This window comes from Calidris pugnax, unplaced genomic scaffold (assembly GCF_001431845.1).
Source record: "Calidris pugnax isolate Ruff unplaced genomic scaffold, ASM143184v1 scaffold14, whole genome shotgun sequence".
NCBI lineage: Eukaryota > Metazoa > Chordata > Aves > Charadriiformes > Scolopacidae > Calidris > Calidris pugnax.
Window position 1 is genome coordinate 8,014,599 of NW_015090793.1, and position 23,779 is coordinate 8,038,377.

The 23,779-nt window shown below is 38.9% G+C and overlaps 1 protein-coding gene across 1 annotated transcript in view; it reads right to left on the bottom strand.

Moving 5' to 3' along the window:
- UVSSA (UV stimulated scaffold protein A) overlaps positions 1 to 21,134 on the bottom strand; it is a 60,106-nt gene extending 38,972 nt beyond the window's left edge. Inside the window, exons 1-6 of the mRNA XM_014936078.1 lie at positions 20,906 to 21,134; positions 20,271 to 20,601; positions 15,855 to 15,975; positions 14,324 to 14,758; positions 13,041 to 13,150; positions 12,211 to 12,339 (exon numbers count right to left, since the gene is read on the bottom strand). Coding sequence (XP_014791564.1) covers positions 12,211 to 12,339; positions 13,041 to 13,150; positions 14,324 to 14,758; positions 15,855 to 15,975; positions 20,271 to 20,601; positions 20,906 to 21,003 — 1,224 coding nt within the window. The 5' untranslated portion in view covers positions 21,004 to 21,134. The remainder of the gene's footprint in view (positions 1 to 12,210; positions 12,340 to 13,040; positions 13,151 to 14,323; positions 14,759 to 15,854; positions 15,976 to 20,270; positions 20,602 to 20,905) is intronic.
- Between the last annotated feature and the right edge of the window lie 2,645 nt (positions 21,135 to 23,779).

Consider the following 23,779-nt stretch of genomic DNA (forward strand, 5'->3'; position numbering starts at 1 on the left):
GGGGGGGGGAAGAGAATTCTTATTACTAGTCATTTTCTTTATGAAATTTTAGAAAATGTGATTTTCATCAAAAATGTGATATAACAAGATTCCCATTTGCACACATTTGTGCAAAAAAGTCCTACTGCATTTAATGTATTACCACCTATCGCTTACACGCAATCAAACTCATGCTACTAAAACTTTGTATCCAGCACTGATCTATACATGTCCCTGTCTCATGATATGTCTGCACACACATATACTGTAAAATCAGTCACTAAACTGCAGCTCGTTTCAGTGATTCATTTATGAATGAATCTGAACAACACATTTGTCAAAAAAATATTTCAGATGCTGTATTTTTAACAGATAAATATACATGTCAATTAAATAAACCCAATTAAAAAACCCGTTTAGTACAGGCAACAAGTGAACAAAATATCCTATGCAAGACACGCATAACCTTACATATATTCATGATTGTGAATTTTAGGCACAAAGATATCATTAGAGGTGAATATATTTACTTTAATATTACTGCATTAACTAAAACTAAATGCATTAGTATATGTTCCAAGCCTGAAAAATTTCTTCCTTTTCCATTTTTATAAATACACATTTAGCAATGTACCTTTGTGAACCTCACAAATGTATTTAATTCACTTCAATATACTGTTTCCCCTTGAAAGGCAGGACAGATAAAAAGCAGGAAAAAATTTATATCTACTAGCTAAAGAGTACACACTGCTCAGTATTCATAGATGAATCAAGGGAGATGACCCTTCGGCCTGAAAAACTTAAATACTTAACATAAGGGTTAACTTGATGATAGAGACATTCTACTTTATTTTACACTCTATTAGAAGAGCTCCAAATTGCATTGTGCGACCTGCGAATCAGATAGGGATCAGAGGTCGTCACAGTGACAACTTTAAGAATTCATGGCTAGATCTGCATAACAAGATATTTTTAATAACTTTGTAACAGCGGCAGGCAGCACAGCCAGGGCAAAGCATAAAATACACCACAACAACATTCAGCTCTAGAAAAGAAAAAAAAATACTCCCAAACCATCACACTAGGTGATCAGACACTTCAACAAAAAGAGTACTGTTTTGAGGGTTAATTTTACAATGCTTTGTTTTGTATCAGTCTTACATCCTGATAAGGCTTAAAAAAACTGAAAAGCTCTTTTAGCTGAAAAGTGATTATGAAAAAGAAGATTCATAGATAGAAATAATTATCATATGACGGTTAAAATGGGGGAGGAAGGAAGAGGAAGCATAAGCAACTGTATGACTTATTTAGTATTTTGTGCTTACTCTTACAGTTATGGTTCATAAATACTTTTGATAAATACTAGCTTTTATGATAAATATTAGCTAGACAAACTAAATAATTTACAATGTTGCCTGGGCTACTACTTTGACTGTACAAACTTTATTAAACTTTACTTATTCTGAACATATTACACGCTAATGGTGTATACAATCTGATAAAGGACACCTTTAGGTATAAAGCTGATTTAATTATCATATATTCATATATTTCTCTTAAGTTTTAGAAAACATACTAATGATCAACATCAAGTTATATTCAAATGTCAACATGAAATGCTTCTGGTTTTCAAAGGGCAACTTTGTTAAGAGTTAGGGTTTTTGTTTGTGCGCAGTTTAAAAGCATCACCTGAGGAAAAGACTTCTTTTACAAAGGCATCTCTTCTGCTCCTTGGTCTGAGTATGTTTTAGTAGATGTGGGTTCAGGCACAGTGAGGGATCACTAAGGACAATTACTTACCCCCAAGAAATAACTTCTCTAAAAGAAGAAAAGCGGGAAAAAAAGGAGGACATGACTAAAAGAAGCTGTTGCAGAAAGCAGTCAGCTGGACTGGATTCTCTATGGCTACAGAAAGAAGCAGAAAGAAAAAATAATACTGACTTTGCTTTTGATCTAAAATTCAAGTGTGACTTTTTTTTTCTTTTTTTAAAGCAGGCACTGACCAAAAGATGGACTGATAAAAGAGTTGACTATAAAGCTACAAAATGATTAGGTAGAAACAACTCATTAGCATTGATAAAATGCCAAGCTGTAGTTGAAGATATAGAAACAAAAATCAGCAATAGTCTTGCAGCCAAGTAATTGGTAGAGCTCTTGTCTTAATTTATTACATACTAAAATTTTAATCTGTTTATGTATTAAAATATTTTAAGACTAAATTACAGTCAGCAAATATTTAATTTGTCAATGTAATATGTAACAATTTTCTGACATTATTCTTTCAGAAAAAAATCTGACTTGTATTGCATTAAGGTTTGGGGATCAGATCAGGTTCTGGACAACACAAGGGCAGCCTTCTCCAAATCTAATTATTAATGGCATTATTGAATTCAACCAGATGTTTCACATGGATAAAATTAAGTACACGAATAAATCAAGATCCAAGCGCACGCTTAGATTTGACAGAAGATAAGGAAAGGTGAAACAAAAAGTAATGAAGACAGTTAATGAAAAACTATATATCCCTGGTTGTTAATATAACTTGAAATTAGAAATTCAAAATGTAATAGGCCTGTTAAACGATCACTCTGCTGACAGACAAACGAGCAGGATGTTTCTCACATCATATTACCTACTGTTATCTGTCCAAGTTTTAGCCAGCCTGAGTAGTAAACCCTTTATAGCTTCCCAAAGGTAATTACATAAGAGATAAATATACTCTCAGTGTACAAAATATAGCTACATTTCTATTAACAATGTGAGAACTTCAAGTATTATCCTAATGGATAATCCTTTATGGAAATGATGTTCGTGAAAGGTGCACATGATTTAAAATACAGTACACACTTACCCTCTCGCAACTTTTAAAATTGCAAGATCGTTTGCACCTAATCAGCTGCAAATCAGACACTAAACACGAAAAAAATTTAAAATCTAGTATTTTAAGAAAAGGAGGAAGACATTAACAAATGAAACTACTTCTAACATGCAAAAAATATTTTGAAAGGAACACTTTAGCCACAAGTAAGTTATTCCTACAAGAGAATTAAAACTCTGGAAACAGGACTTCCTATTTAAACACAAATCTTGGGCAATAATTACAATTGTAGGTCTGTAATAATTCATCCAAATAGAGTCAAGAATGGATTGGAAGTGTCCCTGGAGTATTGCTGTTGTAGTACGTTTACCTGGACACACAGACTGAGATGATGGCTGACTTCGGATAAAGGTGATGAAGAGAAAAATGTGGAGCATGCAGTGTGCACTCCCTCTACTGGGCACTGAAATTATCCTGAGCAGGCATTCCGAGAGAGAAGGGGATATGTCCCAGCATCCAGGTACCGTGAAATAAAAGCCCTTTTACAGCTTCTGCCCTCTTCCCCTAGATTCAGCTAAAACTCAGATTCACAGAAAAATAGATTTCAAAATGCTTGTTTATACTCTCAAAATACATTTCCTATCAGAAAATGACACCCCAAACAAGCATTTAACTACAGTGAACTTAACCTGTGTAAGCACACAAAAACTTATTAGCCTTTGAGCAACACAGAAAGACTGTCATTTTTTGTCCATCCCCCATACCTTTGAAAAAAAATAGCAGCTCAGGAAAAAGTGTCCTGATGACTTCTGATCTACTGGGGGCACAGCAATGGGAAGAAGGAATGCGTGGTCTGGGCAGCTGCAATGATTTACAAAATTTGCTGCAAGGGATTTGTTTGTAGACAGACAAAGGACAACCTTTGTTGTTTTGTTCCCTCTCCTCCCACAGCTCCTGAGAGGCAAGCGCAGAAAGGTGCCATAGCCTACTGGTGTTGGCAGGGTTTAAGTGTTACATAAAAATGATGGCACTCCTTTTAATTAAGGCTTTCTGATGGTTTGAGTTCTTCACTATCACAGGGGAGAACGGAAAGAGGTGGTTTTAACTCAGGTCTCTATAAATCATTTTAGGTAAAAGTGTTTCACCATATCAAGTTCTGTGCTTTCCTTCAAGTAACTTTGTATAAGAGAAGTTTCCTAAACCTACAGAAAGGTCCCCTGCAATTTGCAAAGAAGTGAGGCTTTTATATTTTTCAGTAAAGATAAGGCAGAAAAACTCCAGAGAAAATAATTGGTGCTAATTTTCTAACATGCTCTAATTGCCTAAGTACGCTGCCTTTCAGACTTGTGCTCCACGATCCGGAAAATGAAGTGAGAAACAATGGAAAGCACGGAGGTAATAGTGAGGATTGCCAAAAGCAGACACCTTCACCTACCAACCAAATGACTCTTCTGTGAAGACAGGCCAGGTAACCACCAACTTCTTCCTCTCAATGTAATTTACATCCAGCTACGTTGCTGGTATATTCATATTGAACCAGAGCATCAAGAATTACCCCAGTTAAACACGCCTTACTTCCATTTCAGCTGTGTGCAAGTGCAACTGCTCAGCTGAACAACAGTACTAACAGTATGTGGCAATGGCAAGGGACTCCAGGACCTTCCTGCTTTTAAGTGGCAATTTAAATCTCTGTGGGATTGAGAGGTATAGTAGAGATCAGAGTAACAAGTCTCTTCCAGTTTCACCATACAATCTCTCACTAAAACTTGCCCTGTATCAACTTTCTTGATCTCAATTTGAGGGTGGGTACAGCCTTTCCTCGCCCTCGTTGGTCACAGCAGAACAGGGGAAGAGCGGAGAAATTAGGGACCATGGAAGCACAGAGAATGAGCACAAAAGAAAAACAGAAAGTCTAAGACTAGGAAAGCTGAAGTTTCCAAGTTCCTATCACTCTGTTTTATATATGCTGATAAAATAAAACTACTTTCTCCCTACAGGTAAGGGTTGCCTGTGGTGCAGGATCATAATTACACTTGAAATGAGCAAGTACACACACAATTCACCTTTACATTCTCCAGCTAACCATATATTTACCTCAGATTGCAGTCACTAGCTGCAAGGAAAACTGCTATCATATCCAAACGTAGAGATGTCACAGATCAACTACAGGCTAGGCAATTTACACGGGATTCTCGGCACTCAGACTTTATTTACGCTCTCTCTTTCTGCTTATTAAATTCTCCCCTTCATTTCTAGGTGTGCTCATCCCTGGACACGAGCAGGCAGAGCACTCACTGCCTCCATGTGCCAACAAATAACACCCGTAACACACTGAGCTCTGTGGGGACAGGACAGACTGTCAGCGCTGCTTCTCCTGGGTCTAAAGATAGAGAAGATAGCAAAAGTTTGGCATCTCAAGAACTATAGCTCCAATGACACAAGGATGTACAGACAGAAGCAACAATATATAACACGAGCAGCAATGCTGAGTTAAAGAGGAGCTGTGTGTAGCATTTCATGTGCTGACATGTAAACACTTGGCAGATGGGGGTTTACTAATCATAGAACAAAATAAACAGCATATTTTACGCTATCAGACTCCCATTTGACTGTGTTTCAACAAAGTCGTTTGACATGCGAATAAAAGTTAATTTATACAGTTTTCTTCTGCAGTACAAAGCTCTCTATGTTCAGGTTATAAATTTAAAGTAACCCAGCACCAAAACTAAATTTGGGTATCTTTTACTGAAGAAAAACCTTAGGAATAATTATATATTGCTTTCAATGTTTAAGGTAATACCTCAACCTGCACTGTTTCATTTGTTTCATTGTCTGTGAGCACTGCTATGTATTTTACTTCTTTTTTTTTTTTTTCCCTTCTGACGATGGCATTTATTAGCTTTCAAACCTTCTATAGAGAGCATTGATCAATCTCCAGAAGTGGTAACAATATGACTTTAAACACATGCATGCACACACACACACACGAAAATCAAGGCCTGAATGTCCTTTATATCTTGCAAGAAATATAGCAACCAATATTCCATGCAGAGGTGCAGCAAATGAAGTCCTGTCAAGCAAATGGCAGGAATGACAGCAGATGTCTGGATTCCTTCATAGCTGGTTGCATACAGGTAGCACGCATATTTCACTGCAGAAAAAACCCTCTGACAAGACAGCCTTTCAGTACTTTTCATTCAGAGTTGGCATTTTTGACTGGTGTGGTACATCAGTAGGTACTAAGATGATGAGCCAGATTAATCTTGGTAAGTTTCATTTGCACGACGAAAGCAAAGTTTACAACACTCAGTCGCAGCTAAATGGGGCTATCACAATTTAGTCTAAGGGATAATGTCCAGATCAAATTCTTACAATCCAATCATAAACCAGACTCCTCTCTGGACCCTGAACCAAACCATTTATTTTCATATCAAACCATACAGTCATTTAACTTGATTAAAGCCAACAGAAATTACTATTATGCAGCTCTGCTTTTAGCTACATGAACAAGCCACAGACTCCTTTTTGGATCCAAGAAAAGTATTTGATCTTTCCGACTCCATTTATTCACAAGTTCTACCTATTTCACAAAAACTGTCATAGGTAACTAATCTTTACGAAGTATTTTGACACTTTAAAGCTTTATGTAACAACTAATTCTTTTAAGAAAACATCAATCATATTATATGCTCTCTAGAAAGAGTAAATGCTCCAAAGCAGAGACACTACTTTCCTGAATTGTGAGGCACAAGCATAGTTTGTAAAGAGTAAAGTTGTAAAAGAATGAGTAATACAGTGTTTACTGAGAAACATGCACCAAAAAAAAAAAGCTGAGGACATGAAGAAACTAAGAGCAAACAAAATCTGATAATACATTGTTTACTGAGAAATATGCACCAAAAAAAAAAGCTGAGGACATGGTGTTAAACATGAAGAAACTAAGAGCAAACAAAATCTGAACTTGACTACTTCTCTATCCTTCCAACTCTAACCATTCTATGATTCTGTCCTAAACAACAGTTTAGGGTAGAGAAAGCCTCATACGGTTTGTATGCCCATGGCATACACAGGTGTTTAGTGCAACTTCCTTGAGTGAAGCTACAACCAGCTGAATTAGCATACTTTTCAATAAAACTCACGTTGAAAAGTTTCCCAGATTAAGGCTTATGTGCATTTTTTGCATAAAAACTAAGCATTACTAATAGTCCCCTCTAGAAAAATAGAATATTAAGAAACTCACCACTTTTCTTTTCCTCGCTTTAAAGGAAATGTTCATTTCCTTGTATTTCTTCATAGCAGTCTCCAATTTATTCTTGAGACCGATGGCACATCTTAGCCGATCATCATTTATTCCTGCTCTGGTAAATAACTGCAAAGCAAGAAATCAATTCTTATTCCTTTTTCTAGACATCTGAGCCAAAAAACATTTTTGGTTTTCCCTCATAATTTATGAAACAATATCACAAGTTCAGTAATTTTACAAGTTACAATTAGTAAGGCCACTTCTTTTCCTGTCTAGAATATAAAAGCTAACAACAAAAGAAAGAACGAATAGCTGATGTAAATATCTCCTGAGAGTGTCCTTCTATAGGCCAAATTCCATGCACGAGCCTCCTGAGCAGTAACATCAATTGACAGAAAGGACATACTGTTTTTCTGATATAGACATGTCTGACAAAAACAAGCTGTGTTTTGCTTTAACGCTTTGTGAAGAAATCACATTTTACTACATCATTAAAAAAAAAAAAAAAGATGTTTGACTGCAGGTAGCCATCAAATAAGTTATGTAGCTCCTGTTGTCTCCTTTCATCCACCCCTACTGAACTAGAAATCTTTTCTCACTGCACCAATGTTTCTTCAACCTTAATTTCCTTTTGGCTCATGGTCCCTCAAGATTTACTGCAACCCAATCCTTGCTTCTCCACCTTTTATTAAAATATGAAAAAAATTGTCTCTTTATCCCACCTGAATCCAGGACTGCACAGAAGGCCAGAACTTATTTTTGAGGAGTTTGTGAGCATCCATTACATTATTTATTATGGCAGTATTATCTTCATTCTCATGCACTTTTATATCTGCTCAAAACAGGGGAAAAAGGAGTTAGCGCATGATGCTTACAGTATCTTCACTACAGGAGCTAAAGAAGATAAGCAGAAGTAGTAGACATGAACATTTCTAAAATATTTGATAACTTCAGGGAAAGTTACAAATATTGGAACGTTTCTCTGTTCAGTGTTAATTATTCTACCATTACCCACACATTCAAAAAAATCAGAGGAGAAAATGAAAAGCTTCCAGTCTAGGGATAACAGAAAGAGTTGTTAAGCCAACAATACTCAGGAATTGCCAAATAAACTGCAGACAAGCACACTCTTACTATCTACACTACATCTGGTCCTAAGCCCAAATGAACTGGGTCTTATTGTACCAGTTTCTGCATATTCAATATAAAATAACCCCTGCCCCAGTGGCAATAGGGACTTGATTGTCAAAGAAGTATGCCACTCTTCAAGTAAAAATGGTACTTTTCACCTGTTAGTCATTCATAAGCCCCACAGATACATTCCAATACTGTTGTCTGCAAGTAAAGAAGTAGATACTTGCCTTACTGGCTGTTTGCATATGAAATTCCATTAGGACAGTATTTGTAAGAGATTTCACTTAGATTACCAAAACACAAACCATCCTATTTTTTCTAGAGGTAACTCACATTAGTAAAATTATATAAAAAAGATACAGTCATAATCCTTAAGAATTCCTAGCAAAACTACTTACTACTTCTTGCAAGTTGTCAGTAGCAAGGGAAAAAAAAGTTTAAGAAACACTCAATTGTAGGATTTTTAAATTAGCAGTTTATGCCCCAGCTATCGAGAGAAAGTAGTAAAGCGTATGGGAAAGAAAATTATAGATGGTACACGGATATTTTTTTTAACACAGAAAACTCATCTTATTATAGGTACTGTGAAGTGCTGTAATGTAGTTACAACACCTAATACAAAAGTTCAGTCTTAGAGGGTAATTAATAAAATATTTTAATCACATACAAGGACACCCAAACCTAAGAATGATTACTAGATGAACCAGAAATAGAAAAGAACTCCAAAATCAAAATGGTATCCAGGAACCCCCAATCAAAATAGTGTTCAGGAATCCCAGCATTTAAGCCATCGAAAAAACCCAAACACCATAACTAAAAGCACTTTAGACAAGGCTGCCTCCAGTTATATGTGAAAATTTTTTCCAAATACCTGTGGAGATTTCAAGGTCTAGAGTATACTTATGTGAAATAAGTCCATGGTTCCTAACAAACGTCTGGTAATCGTCATCATTGAGAGCAGGGACATCAGAATGAACTTCAGAGCACGTGTCTCCATCTAATTCGTTTTGCTCAGGCTTCTCCTGTTTTTCGTCCAACTCTTTGTCTTTATCAGTTTTAACACATTGAGGAACAGAAAGAATGTCCTTGCTGCAGCATGGCTGTTCATCATCCATGCATCCAAAATAGGCCTGGTTAACTTCTGTCCGGGAGGACAAGGAGGATGTAGGTCTATTCTCATTAGCAGACATTTGTTTGTTGGATTCCAGTTCCATGTCATTCACAATGAAGTTGAAAGGATCTGGCATCAGAAGCTGGAAACAGTTCTCCATCTCCGTCACTGTGTTGGCAATCTCTTGGGACATTTCTATCAAGACAAAGTTGTTTCAGAATATTGTTAAATACTGTAAAATGCTACTGTCTACAGAGCAGACACAGACTTACAAAACAAATATGACTGCCAAGAGGGTAATTCATTTATCCAGTAATCAGTGATAATTTAGCTATACAGATTTCTTTCTGCTGCAGAAATTGTCCTTATAAAAATGACAATACTTTTCTTAAACAGGAAATCCAGAATTTCCTGAGCAAGGAATTTAGAATCAGTATTTCTCCTTTCTTTATCCTCTCTAAAACTTCACTGAGCAAAGACAACAAAACACCTCATAGAATTTGAAGGAGAACAAGGTTCAGTGAGAATATTCTTAGTGATGTTGATGGACCAATAAAAGTGACTTAAAGAAGGTTAATTCTCTTTAAAATTCCACCCTCGTGCATGAAAACGTTTCCAGCATGCAGAATAAATTCAGACACAACTGGATGCCTTGCATACACCAAAGTAATTTAATTAAATAATCCTTTGTAACTGCAACATAATATACTTACTATCTCTGTTCTTCTTTTGTATTACAGAAATACGTTTGCTATGTGCATATTACTTAAAGATTCACCCTCCAGTCAGACACATTTTTAGCAGTAATACGATGCTTTTCATAGATATCCTACACTGCATCCAGGATTCCTGTGTAGACCACTGTCCATATTTCTGGAACACGATGACTGTATACACAATATAATTAAGGTCATCAGTCCACAAGATATTGAGAAGTCCGTTCTAGTCACAGAAATTAAGCCACTAGCTCCACAAAGTCCCATGATATGCTTGCTTGAGGTTACGCATTCATACTGTACTGAATTACAGACCAGACCTTTACTTGTTAACTTTTTCTTTTATTTTTTCTTCTCTATTTCTTCATGCTACCTGAGCTCACAGGACTGTCACTTGTTTCCCTGATATTCTTCAGGTGAGAGACATAGAGGGTCAAACGCACTATTCCTGCCCTCTGTGGTCAGCTATTACTTGTATAGTTATTCTCTAAGAATTTGTTTTAGATAACCTTAAAAAAGATTGCTTTAAATACGAACAAAAAAACCCCAGCGCTAAAAGAACCAAAGCAACCCACCTTCCATTTCTTTTTCAGCTCTTTTGGCTTTTTCTTTGTAAATGTTATCCAATCGTTTTTGCTTCTCCTCTTCCCTCTTCCTTTCAGCCACAGTTCTGGCATGCACATCTTGAAAATCCACCTAAAGAGGAAAGAAGAAAAAGGTGTAACATTCCTTGTAAGAAATATATAGAAAATCCATTTCCTAAGATCCTTATCTGTAGTGAAAAATCCTCTAACATCAGCGATCAGCCAAAAGCTCAGCAGTACTTACTTTTATCTCTTCTCCTCCTAGAATCAATAACTACAGTAATTCCAAACGGAGTTTTTACTTCTACTAATAAGGGGCTGCTGAGAATCAATGGCTTTCAGAAAGGAATCATAAGGTAGAAAAAACAGAACGCTTAGATTTCCACATCTAAATTGCAGGAATAAACTAGGCTTTGGGAGATCTATGTCACAGCATCGGAGATACAGAGTTAGAGGGAATGGGCAGGAAGAGACTACACAGGGTAAGTATTCAAATTACATGAAAATGTCACACTGGGTCCACTATTAATACAGGAAACTTAGCAAAATTTCAAAGCACTATTACCACAAGTATACGTATCACTTACTGAAGAACTTCATAAGCAAGGGAAGTAGAAGAGAAGACATTAAAATTCATCAAAAGGACCAAATTTTGGATTTTACAATTACATTTGTTGGATTTGGGTTTGAGGGAAAGGGTATCATTCAGTCTCACTTAACTTGTTTATGAGTAAAATATAAAAATAGATCTGAGTGATTCAAAATGTTGTGTCTTAAAATATTTGCAACGGGTTTTTTTTTAGTTTGTTCTTAGAAGGGCTTGAAAATGTAAAGATTTTTCACTTCTATTTTAAGGAAAGGAGTGTTGACTATGTTATTGCACAAGGAAACCTCTTCGAAAAAGGAGAACACAGTATTTCCTTTTGATTGCTACCACAAAACTTTCATTACCTTCAATACAGATCACCTTGAGTGCTGAGCAAGTCCTATTGCTGCTAATAAAGTCTGCAGACCCTGTGGTGCTATGTCTATATTACAAGCACCCACTGAACGTTTGTCGTTATTGCCACTGCTAGATGATCAAGTTTGTCAACATACAGTAATGGTTCCCAGATACTGACATCCTACACCACCGTTCTGGAGCCACAGAAGAGTAAACCAATGAAGCTGAAACTCACTTAGGAGGAACAAGTCCAGACAACACTGAGATCACTCTACACAGGACAAGTAAGTTTCACTTTCTAGCTAGTCCCAGACTATCTCTCCTGTAACATGTACATGGACTTAACAGCCATGGGTCAAGAAAACCAAGTACATCCGACAACTGAAGTTGTAGGAATAACTGAAGCTTGCTACTTCTCTACCCTTCCAACTCTAACCATTTTATGATTCTGTCCTAAACAACAGTTTAGGATAGAGAAAGCCTCAGAGTTTGTATGCCCATGGCATACACAGGTGTTTAGTGCAACTTCCTTGAGTGAAGCTACAACCAGCTGAATTAGTGTACTTCTCAATAAAACTCACGTTGAAAAGTTTCCCAGATTAAGGCTTATGTGCATTTTTTGCATAAAAACTAAGCATTACTAATAGTCCCCTCTAGAAAAATAGAATATTAAGAAACTCACCACTTTTCTTTTCCTCGCTTTAAAGGAAATGTTCATTTCCTTGTATTTCTTCATAGCAGTCTCCAATTTATTCTTAAGACCAATGGCACATCTTAGCCGATCATCATTTATTCCTGCTCTGGTAAATAACTGCAAAGCAAGAAATCAATTCTTATTCCTTTTTCTAGACATCTGAGCCAAAAAACATTTTTGGTTTTCCCTCATAATTTATGAAACAATATCGTCACAAATTCAGTAATTTTACAAGTAACAATTAGTAAGGCTACTTCTTTTCCTGTCTAGAATATAAAAGCTAACAACAAAAGAAAGAACGAATAGCTGATGTAAATATCTCCTGAGAGTGTCCTTCTATAGGCCAAATTCCATGCACGAGCCTCCTGAGCAGTAACATCAATTGACAGAGCAAAAGAAAGAATGAACAGCTGATATAAACATCTCCTGAGTGTCCTTCTACAGGCCAAGTTCCATGCACAAGCCTCCTGAGCAGTAACATCAATTGACAGAAAGGACATACTGTTTTTCTGATATAGACATGTCTGACAAAAACAAGCTGTGTTTTGCTTTAACGCTTTGTGAAGAAATCACATTTTACTACATCATTAAAAAAAAAAAAAAAGATGTTTGACTGCAGGTAGCCATCAAATAAGTTATGTAGCTCCTGTTGTCTCCTTTCATCCACCCCTACTGAACTAGAAATCTTTTCTCACTGCACCAATGTTTCTTCAACCTTAATTTCCTTTTGGCTCATGGTCCCTCAAGATTTACTGCAACCCAATCCTTGCTTCTCCACCTTTTATTAAAATATGAAAAAAATTGTCTCTTTATCCCACCTGAATCCAGGACTGCACAGAAGGCCAGAACTTATTTTTGAGGAGTTTGTGAGCATCCATTACATTATTTATTATGGCAGTATTATCTTCATTCTCATGCACTTTTATATCTGCTCAAAACAGGGGAAAAAGGAGTTAGCGCATGATGCTTACAGTATCTTCACTACAGGAGCTAAAGAAGATAAGCAGAAGTAGTAGACATGAACATTTCTAAAATATTTGATAACTTCAGGGAAAGTTACAAATATTGGAACGTTTCTCTGTTCAGTGTTAATTATTCTACCATTACCCACACATTCAAAAAAATCAGAGGAGAAAATGAAAAGCTTCCAGTCTAGGGATAACAGAAAGAGTTGTTAAGCCAACAATACTCAGGAATTGCCAAATAAACTGCAGACAAGCACACTCTTACTATCTACACTACATCTGGTCCTAAGCCCAAATGAACTGGGTCTTATTGTACCAGTTTCTGCATATTCAATATAAAATAACCCCTGCCCCAGTGGCAATAGGGACTTGATTGTCAAAGAAGTATGCCACTCTTCAAGTAAAAATGGTACTTTTCACCTGTTAGTCATTCATAAGCCCCACAGATACATTCCAATACTGTTGTCTGCAAGTAAAGAAGTAGATACTTGCCTTACTGGCTGTTTGCATATGAAATTTCATTAGGACAGTATTTGTAAGAGATTTCACTTAGATTACCAAAACACAAACCATCCTATTTTTTCTAGAGGTAACTCACATTAGTAAAATTATATAAAAAAGATACAGTCATAATCCTTAAGAATTCCTAGCAAAACTACTTACTACTTCTTGCAAGTTGTCAGTAGCAAGGGAAAAAAAAGTTTAAGAAACACTCAATTGTAGGATTTTTAAATTAGCAGTTTATGCCCCAGCTATCGAGAGAAAGTAGTAAAGCGTATGGGAAAGAAAATTATAGATGGTACACGGATATTTTTTTTAACACAGAAAACTCATCTTATTATAGGTACTGTGAAGTGCTGTAATGTAGTTACAACACCTAATACAAAAGTTCAGTCTTAGAGGGTAATTAATAAAATATTTTAATCACATACAAGGACACCCAAACCTAAGAATGATTACTAGATGAACCAGAAATAGAAAAGAACTCCAAAATCAAAATGGTATCCAGGAACCCCCAATCAAAATAGTGTTCAGGAATCCCAGCATTTAAGCCATCGAAAAAACCCAAACACCATAACTAAAAGCACTTTAGACAAGGCTGCCTCCAGTTATATGTGAAAATTTTTTCCAAATACCTGTGGAGATTTCAAGGTCTAGAGTATACTTATGTGAAATAAGTCCATGGTTCCTAACAAACGTCTGGTAATCGTCATCATTGAGAGCAGGGACATCAGAATGAACTTCAGAGCACGTGTCTCCATCTAATTCGTTTTGCTCAGGCTTCTCCTGTTTTTCGTCCAACTCTTTGTCTTTATCAGTTTTAACACATTGAGGAACAGAAAGAATGTCCTTGCTGCAGCATGGCTGTTCATCATCCATGCATCCAAAATAGGCCTGGTTAACTTCTGTCCGGGAGGACAAGGAGGATGTAGGTCTATTCTCATTAGCAGACATTTGTTTGTTGGATTCCAGTTCCATGTCATTCACAATGAAGTTGAAAGGATCTGGCATCAGAAGCTGGAAACAGTTCTCCATCTCCGTCACTGTGTTGGCAATCTCTTGGGACATTTCTATCAAGACAAAGTTGTTTCAGAATATTGTTAAATACTGTAAAATGCTACTGTCTACAGAGCAGACACAGACTTACAAAACAAATATGACTGCCAAGAGGGTAATTCATTTATCCAGTAATCAGTGATAATTTAGCTATACAGATTTCTTTCTGCTGCAGAAATTGTCCTTATAAAAATGACAATACTTTTCTTAAACAGGAAATCCAGAATTTCCTGAGCAAGGAATTTAGAATCAGTATTTCTCCTTTCTTTATCCTCTCTAAAACTTCACTGAGCAAAGACAACAAAACACCTCATAGAATTTGAAGGAGAACAAGGTTCAGTGAGAATATTCTTAGTGATGTTGATGGACCAATAAAAGTGACTTAAAGAAGGTTAATTCTCTTTAAAATTCCACCCTCGTGCATGAAAACGTTTCCAGCATGCAGAATAAATTCAGACACAACTGGATGCCTTGCATACACCAAAGTAATTTAATTAAATAATCCTTTGTAACTGCAACATAATATACTTACTATCTCTGTTCTTCTTTTGTATTACAGAAATACGTTTGCTATGTGCATATTACTTAAAGATTCACCCTCCAGTCAGACACATTTTTAGCAGTAATACGATGCTTTTCATAGATATCCTACACTGCATCCAGGATTCCTGTGTAGACCACTGTCCATATTTCTGGAACACGATGACTGTATACACAATATAATTAAGGTCATCAGTCCACAAGATATTGAGAAGTCCGTTCTAGTCACAGAAATTAAGCCACTAGCTCCACAAAGTCCCATGATATGCTTGCTTGAGGTTACGCATTCATACTGTACTGAATTACAGACCAGACCTTTACTTGTTAACTTTTTCTTTTATTTTTTCTTCTCTATTTCTTCATGCTACCTGAGCTCACAGGACTGTCACTTGTTTCCCTGATATTCTTCACGTGAGAGACATAGAGGGTCAAACGCACTATTCCTGCCCTCTGTGGTCAGCTATTACTTGTATAGTTATTCTCTAAGAATTTGTTTTAGATAACCTTAAAAAAGATTGCTTTAAATACGAACAAAAAAACCCCAGCGCTAAAAGAACCAAAGCAACCCACCTTCCATTTCTTTTTCAGCTCTTTTGGCTTTTTCTTTGTAAATGTTATCCAATCGTTTTTGCTTCTCCTCTTCCCTCTTCCTTTCAGCCACAGTTCTGGCATGCACATCTTGAAAATCCACCTAAAGAGGAAAGAAGAAAAAGGTGTAACATTCCTTGTAAGAAATATATAGAAAATCCATTTCCTAAGATCCTTATCTGTAGTGAAAAATCCTCTAACATCAGCGATCAGCCAAAAGCTCAGCAGTACTTACTTTTATCTCTTCTCCTCCTAGAATCAATAACTACAGTAATTCCAAACGGAGTTTTTACTTCTACTAATAAGGGGCTGCTGAGAATCAATGGCTTTCAGAAAGGAATCATAAGGTAGAAAAAACAGAACGCTTAGATTTCCACATCTAAATTGCAGGAATAAACTAGGCTTTGGGAGATCTATGTCACAGCATCGGAGATACAGAGTTAGAGGGAATGGGCAGGAAGAGACTACACAGGGTAAGTATTCAAATTACATGAAAATGTCACACTGGGTCCACTATTAATACAGGAAACTTAGCAAAATTTCAAAGCACTATTACCACAAGTATACGTATCACTTACTGAAGAACTTCATAAGCAAGGGAAGTAGAAGAGAAGACATTAAAATTCATCAAAAGGACCAAATTTTGGATTTTACAATTACATTTGTTGGATTTGGGTTTGAGGGAAAGGGTATCATTCAGTCTCACTTAACTTGTTTATGAGTAAAATATAAAAATAGATCTGAGTGATTCAAAATGTTGTGTCTTAAAATATTTGCAACGGGTTTTTTTTTAGTTTGTTCTTAGAAGGGCTTGAAAATGTAAAGATTTTTCACTTCTATTTTAAGGAAAGGAGTGTTGACTATGTTATTGCACAAGGAAACCTCTTCGAAAAAGGAGAACACAGTATTTCCTTTTGATTGCTACCACAAAACTTTCATTACCTTCAATACAGATCACCTTGAGTGCTGAGCAAGTCCTATTGCTGCTAATAAAGTCTGCAGACCCTGTGGTGCTATGTCTATATTACAAGCACCCACTGAACGTTTGTCGTTATTGCCACTGCTAGATGATCAAGTTTGTCAACATACAGTAATGGTTCCCAGATACTGACATCCTACACCACCGTTCTGGAGCCACAGAAGAGTAAACCAATGAAGCTGAAACTCACTTAGGAGGAACAAGTCCAGACAACACTGAGATCACTCTACACAGGACAAGTAAGTTTCACTTTCTAGCTAGTCCCAGACTATCTCTCCTGTAACATGTACATGGACTTAACAGCCATGGGTCAAGAAAACCAAGTACATCCGACAACTGAAGTTGTAGGAATAACTGAAGCTTATTTTTGCACAATCAAGAATTTTGTTGGTGTCTCATCTCAAACTCACTGAAGCATTTGAATATTTGTTTGGCATTAAGCAAGTAGGTAACTCCGTTAAACACCATGGAAGTTAAACAAATGCTTGAACTTGGGTTTAACCACATGCTAAAGTAAATGTTCCTACCACTGAATAATCCCTACAGTGTCCACTAAGCCTTAAGGTTTTTACAAGTATTATTTATGCAAACACTTTAAACCAAATTGTTTTTATATAAAAGCCTTTAGGAGCAAAAGGATACTTCAGCTCTCATATAAACTGGCCTGGAGAGCCTCCATCAGTTTAGGAAGAAAGATACAATTACCAATCTATTTTTTTTTATTGAGAAATGGGGGGACAGAAGGAAGGGAAATGAGTTTCACAACCTATAGCAGCACTTGGATCATCAGGGTGAGCTTTTTTGATTTTCAGGATCTGACTTTTTTACCAAGTTCACACAGCTCTCCACACAGAAGCAGGCGAAACAGATCCTCCCAAAGAGCAACATTGCCCACAAAACCCAAACAAAGGTACAGAATCTAGGAACTACAGCTACTGTTTCTAGAGAGTCCGATTGGACTTGCAAAGAAAAGAAGAAACAGCTAAGAGCTTCCTAAATCACAGCTGCTGCTGCATACAAGAATACCTACAGTAGAGTCATTTGCCCATTCTTTCCCCTTCTCTGTCCCAAAAGGACCAGCCACGTGCCACTCTGCTGCATTGTTTCATGCTTTGGCCCTTGTCCAAATGCTCCTCTTACAATATCTGCCAAATCATCATGGGTGGCCATTGATAACAGTGCACTTCACACACAAGGTATCTATCACCAACCAAGTCTACAGCATGCACAAAGCTTTGAGTTGCCCAGAATAAGGCACACTGGCCTCGTACCGCAGCCTCCCAAGGTCAGACTAACTCAGGCCATGGACTTGCTTGCTATCTGAGGTCACCACTAACTCACAAACTCGGTCAGAACCTATCCCACCTCATTTAGGTGACATGGACTGAGACCTGAGCTGTTGTTCTGCCTCTGTATCGGCACAGGCTGTATGAGGCCTTTCAGCATTGGTCTGTAATTTTGGAATTGGATGTGATGAGGTGCAAACAATAGTTCTTGATGTAAAGGGTGTAAGTAATGGGCCTAGACAACTACTGCAACAATATTGAAATACAGCAGTAAAATACTCTATAGTGAGCTGCTCAAAATCCTGGTCACTTTGTAATTTCTGTTCACTCTGAAATTCTACCCATGCATTCCTCAAATGCGAAGATGCTATAATATGACTCAGCTCCTTAAACATGCAAACATTTGGAAATATTTGAAATCTTCCCCCCTTCCCACCTTCTTTTTTTAAACTTCGAGGCAGGAGTTTGAAAACAATTATTTTCAGATATACTGAAATATTATTTGTTCTTGAAGTTAAACAATTATATAGGCACATACTTGGTACCTACCAATATGGACCTACTAACATTAAAACAGTGGGTAGCTCTCCAGGTTTACACCCTAAAAGTGAAGCAGCTGTCATCTTCTGAACAACTGTTTATAAGGTGATTTTGGTGATGATAAAAAAAACAGCCCAACAACCACAAACCACACACACAGCTAACACTCCTCTCAAGTTGCCCTATACTATTGTGCCAAACCTGTAATACAGAACAGCAGATGTACTTTACTACTAGAAAGTACAAATGTCTCCTCAAATTTTTTGGTTGTTTCTTCACCCTTAAAGTATTAAATTGGCAAAAGGCCAGTTAGGTCAGCTGGCCTATCTCAACTCTTTAAGTACAAGAGTTACCAAACGACATCAGATCGTTTCTATTAGTACAAATGTTTCTAGAAGTACTCAAACTCAGCTGCTCAAGAAAATAGTACAGCAACCTCGCTGGGTAGCTTGGTATCCCAAATATATGTCTGGGTGATCAATCACTTTTTGTACATGGGGAGCAGCCCTAAACCACAGGAGCACAGAGAGACATGCCAAACCTCAGCAGACTTTTTGTATACTTCCATTTTCAATTTGGTAAAACTGTATTATGTGTTAAAGCTCTCTCATCTCAGTCTTGTAATTTTCCTTGTCACTTTCATTTAGGGGTGGTTTTCTTTTATTTATTAAACAAGACAACAAGGGAAGATTCAAAGACAATCACCTTTTGTGAGGAGATGCCAAAAGTTGGATAGAAAACAAACACAATACAATAAATACACAAGTGGAGTACACTGTTAGCTTAGTATGGAACCAAAACAACAACAATACATCATGTATCACAAACATTTTTGATCTACTGTCAGAAACAATGAACATCTGCCTTTCTGAAGGGAAAGGAAATTAACATGTTTATTGAAAGCCTGATACGAGCATCATAAATAGCATGAATGCTAGGGCAGTGCTCTCAATTTCATTGTTTGCACCTCCAAAGACGTACTAAAGGAGAAGAATGTTCAAAACATCGTAACTTGAAGCCTAGAAGTGCTTCATACAAGAAATTTCTCTTGTATGCAAGTGTGCACATACAAGAAATTTCTCTTTAATAAAACTTCTTGTATGACACACTAACACTACAGCTGAAGGCAGCTAGCACCTACACTTACCTTCTCTGTTGTACAATGAAAGGAAGCTAGAACTGGAGAGCTCAGTACAAAAGTCAAGCTACTTTAAACTGGCATGGAAAGACTTAATAGCCAATTATCCTCAGTTTAAGATGCAACTGTTGTTTTCTTTCTACAAACACTAGACTTTAGGGCTTCAGGTACAAATTAGTGGGTGAAAACCTATTGGTGAGCAATACTTTTTGCACCCTGAGAAAAGGCTAGTTGAGTCCAGTTCTCAATACAAGCCTGGAGTTTTGAAAACTTCACAATACTACAAAACAAACAAGAAGTTTGGAACTTGTCTTTCAAAGACCATGGTCAACAGGATGTCACCTAAAGACGTCATTTCCAACAGTTTTCCTTTTATATTTATTGGCTTCCTTGCTTTAAACGTCTCCCAGAGATCATCACCTATAAACACACACAGAAGTAAAAATGCAGAGTACCTTCTTATTCTGCTTTAAGAAGTGGTATCCCAGAGAAAGCTTCTTGTAGGCCTCTCCGTATTTCTCATGCCAGTCTTGCACTGACTTGATGGCTGCTTTCCTCAGCTTCTGCGCCACCTCCCTGGGTGGGGGAAGAGGCTGCTCATGGTCTATCCCCACCGTCAGCTCCAAGAACTCTTGGAAATTGGCAATAACTAGCGTCCGGAATTGATGGGATCGGGTGAACAACTCCTGCACGATCTGGAAAGCCGAGAAGCGCATCTCGGCATGCTCCTCATTAAGCCGTGTCATCAGCAGGTGATAGGCATGGCTGATATGCTCCTCTGAAGACCTAAGAACGGAAAAAAGGGGGAAAAAAAAAAAAACAAAACAAAACATGAGGGGGAGTTACTTAAAAAAGAGATTTAGCACATAAACCCCACAACTTTTTAAACATTTATTGTAAACCAGGAGCTCCTGCCAGCTGCACCCAGCTCAGACAGCAAGCCCCAGGAAGGCCCGCAGGGGCAGCCTCCGAGGCCGGCCCCGGGGAGAAGCGTCACTTTCGGGGCAGGGGGCGAGGGGGAATGAGTCCCGGTTCCCACCCCGTCCCGGGCGCCCCCGTCCCCGTTCCCGTCGCTCCCGTCCGGCCGTACTTGCAGATTTTCTTCAGCTCCTTCATCCTGTCGGGCTCCAGCCGCGGCTCCCCCGAGGTGGTGAGCTCCTCCACCAGCTCGGCGAGGCGCTGGTCCATCTCTGCCGGCAGCGAGGCGTCGAGCTAGAAGGGGGCAGCCGCCCCGCCGAGCCCCTCAAGCCCGCGGGGGTCCTGTCAAGCCACCGGTACCCCTCTGCGGGCCGGGGCCGCTTCGGGTTTCCGCGGCGCCATTGCCCGCCCCTCGGGGGAAACCCCGCCCCTCGGGGGAGGCCGTTCCCCCCCCCTCCCCACGGTGGGTGGTACCTTCCTGCCCCCCCTCCACCGGCGCCTACCACCGCCCCGCGAGCGCTACCCTCCCGGCTCCGCTTCTGCGCGGTGACGTCCCCGTGACGTCACGCCACCCGGAAGTCCGCCGAGAGGAAGGTGGGGAAGGCCTTAAAGGGACCGGGCCTGGATTAGGGTGAGGTGGAGGGGTGGGGGTGTTAACCACTTGTTGTCCGCAGGGCTGTGCCCAGGGGAAGGATTGAACCATGCCCGGGGTGGGAGCGGCCACCACGAGGCCCCCGGGCCCAGGTGGGGAGAGAGAGCCGCTCACCTCACAGCACCCTGTGATTATGAACCATAATCCAAACCATATTTCCAAAGAATTGCTCAAAAAAGGCAGTTTTGAGCTCGAAAGCCTGGCCTGGAGGGCTGGCACGGGCCTGGGCAGGCTGTGGTGGGTGTTGAGGTGGGGCGCTGAGGCAATGGGCAGGCCTGGCTGTGGTGCTGCCCCTCAGAGACCCCCCCCGGGTGAAGGTGGTGACCCGTCAGGAGCCCCCCAGCCTTCACCCCTTACAGCGGGGCTGAGCTGTGAGGGGAGTCCAGCCTCCTGCCCCCTGTCTCTGCCCTCCACCTCACAGAGCGAGGAAGGCAGGCAACCAGGCCCCGTGGGTGACACCCTGTAACCAGGCCCCTCCTCACTTCTGCACTGGAAAGTGAGTTTTCTTCAGTGGGTGCTGCCATCCAGAGCCTAGAGGGTCTATAGAGCCTTTCACATACACGTGGGCTCTGCGTACACCATGTGGAACACAATTTGAGCTCCTTGTCGTGGATTTGTAGGTTGCAGATGCACGGATGTGGTGGAAAGAGCAAGTAAGCAAGCACAGTCCAGTACTCCCTCGCCAAAACTACAGTATTTTTTCCCAGCGCTTTGTGATATTTGGCTTCCAGTGGTGTAAACGATGGATTTTCTCTTTGGGAAAGGTCCTCCACTTTGCAGCACTTGGAAATTCTGTTGGCTTTAAATAGTGCAGGGATGAGAGGATTGTTACTACATAGCCTTAGCAAAATGGTACTTTTATGTATTAAAAACTGGAAGGAAACACAGTGGTGAATTGACCCCAGTTGTCAGGACTTTCAAGGGGAGTATTAGAGCATAACAATGTTTACACAATACTTTCCACATGAGGACCTCAGAGCGCTTGACAAATGCTGCAGGTAACCTGTCAGCATATGGAGAGAGAAATTGATGAAGGATGACAGCAATAGGAGAAGCCAAGGTGCTGAGCATAGCAAGGGGGTGTTGTGTACTTGGGTGTCATCCCTAAAGCTGCAGTTGGATAATGGGGTTAACCAAGTGCTCCCTCACCTTTTCCACACACAGGAAAGCATCCAGCGCTTCACTCTGCACACGGCTGTGCTCTAAGGGCATGTCCCTGGCATGGGTCCTGCTCTCCTTAGGGTCACCTGTGGTGAGACAGAGGTTAAAAGGTTTGTCTACATGTTGTTCTCCCTTTGCACCAGCTGCACAAGCATGGTTCAATTACTGGAAGTGATGGGCCTACCCTGGATTCACTCTTGGCAGCGCCTGAGCTGCTTTCAGCTTTGCATGCTCAATTAAAAATGTTCTACAGATCCCCATCTCTGAAAGTGCTGATTAACCACTGGAAAAGATCAATCCATTGCAGGTGCCCATTTTGAACATCCTAAAGGAGGGAGACATTTAAAATACCTATTCACATCTGAAAATGTTGTTGGATGCTTGAATGGTATTTCCACTAATCCACAGTTAAGGTATGTGTTGAAAGTAACGTATGTGCATTGGTGTTGCAGCTGTCACTACTGTCTCCTGTGATAAGGGAAGACATCATTAAAAACTTTCTACAAGCAATGAACTCATATTTTCAAACAAATTCACTGCAGTTAATGAATATATACATTTTGCAGTGGTTTTGTTATTTCTGATTCGGTATGTGAAACCAATGCCATCTTACTCCTTAATGTTTCTCCTTTCCTCATTGCCTTCCATTGAGTTAAACGGATTTCCATGTGAAAGCCACACACAATGGCACAGCTCATCTTTAAAGTTTAGATCAGTTTACTCATTCAATATTTCTCATTTTTCTATTTCTCTTCTTAATTTGATTGAAAGTGCCCAAACAACTGCTTTCTATTAGGTTATTGCTTGCAAAATTAGCATTGCTATACTATCTAGAAACAGTATTTCAAAATGACCCTCAAGCAACACGCTTCACATCTACAAAGGCACCGATTTTATATCCATGCATAATGTTTGAAGAAATCCCTGCAAGGAGCCATATGGTTTTGCAAAGAATCAGTTGATGAATGAATGCTGAGTTGTGTAACTCATTCATGGTAGTCCCTTAGGCAAATCTCAGTGAGAGCTAAGCTATTTAATTATTTTTTTTTTTAATCAAAGACAATTACATAAAATTGGGTCTGCTCAAGTTGCTGAGTTTCTTTCCCCTTCTCCTTTTTAATGAACATAGTAAATATCCACTATTTGAATATTTTCATACTCACTTCAACTGGCCAACCTGATAAAAGGCTGAAGAAAGCCAGAACACCAAAGAATCCATTTAGCTGGAAAAGT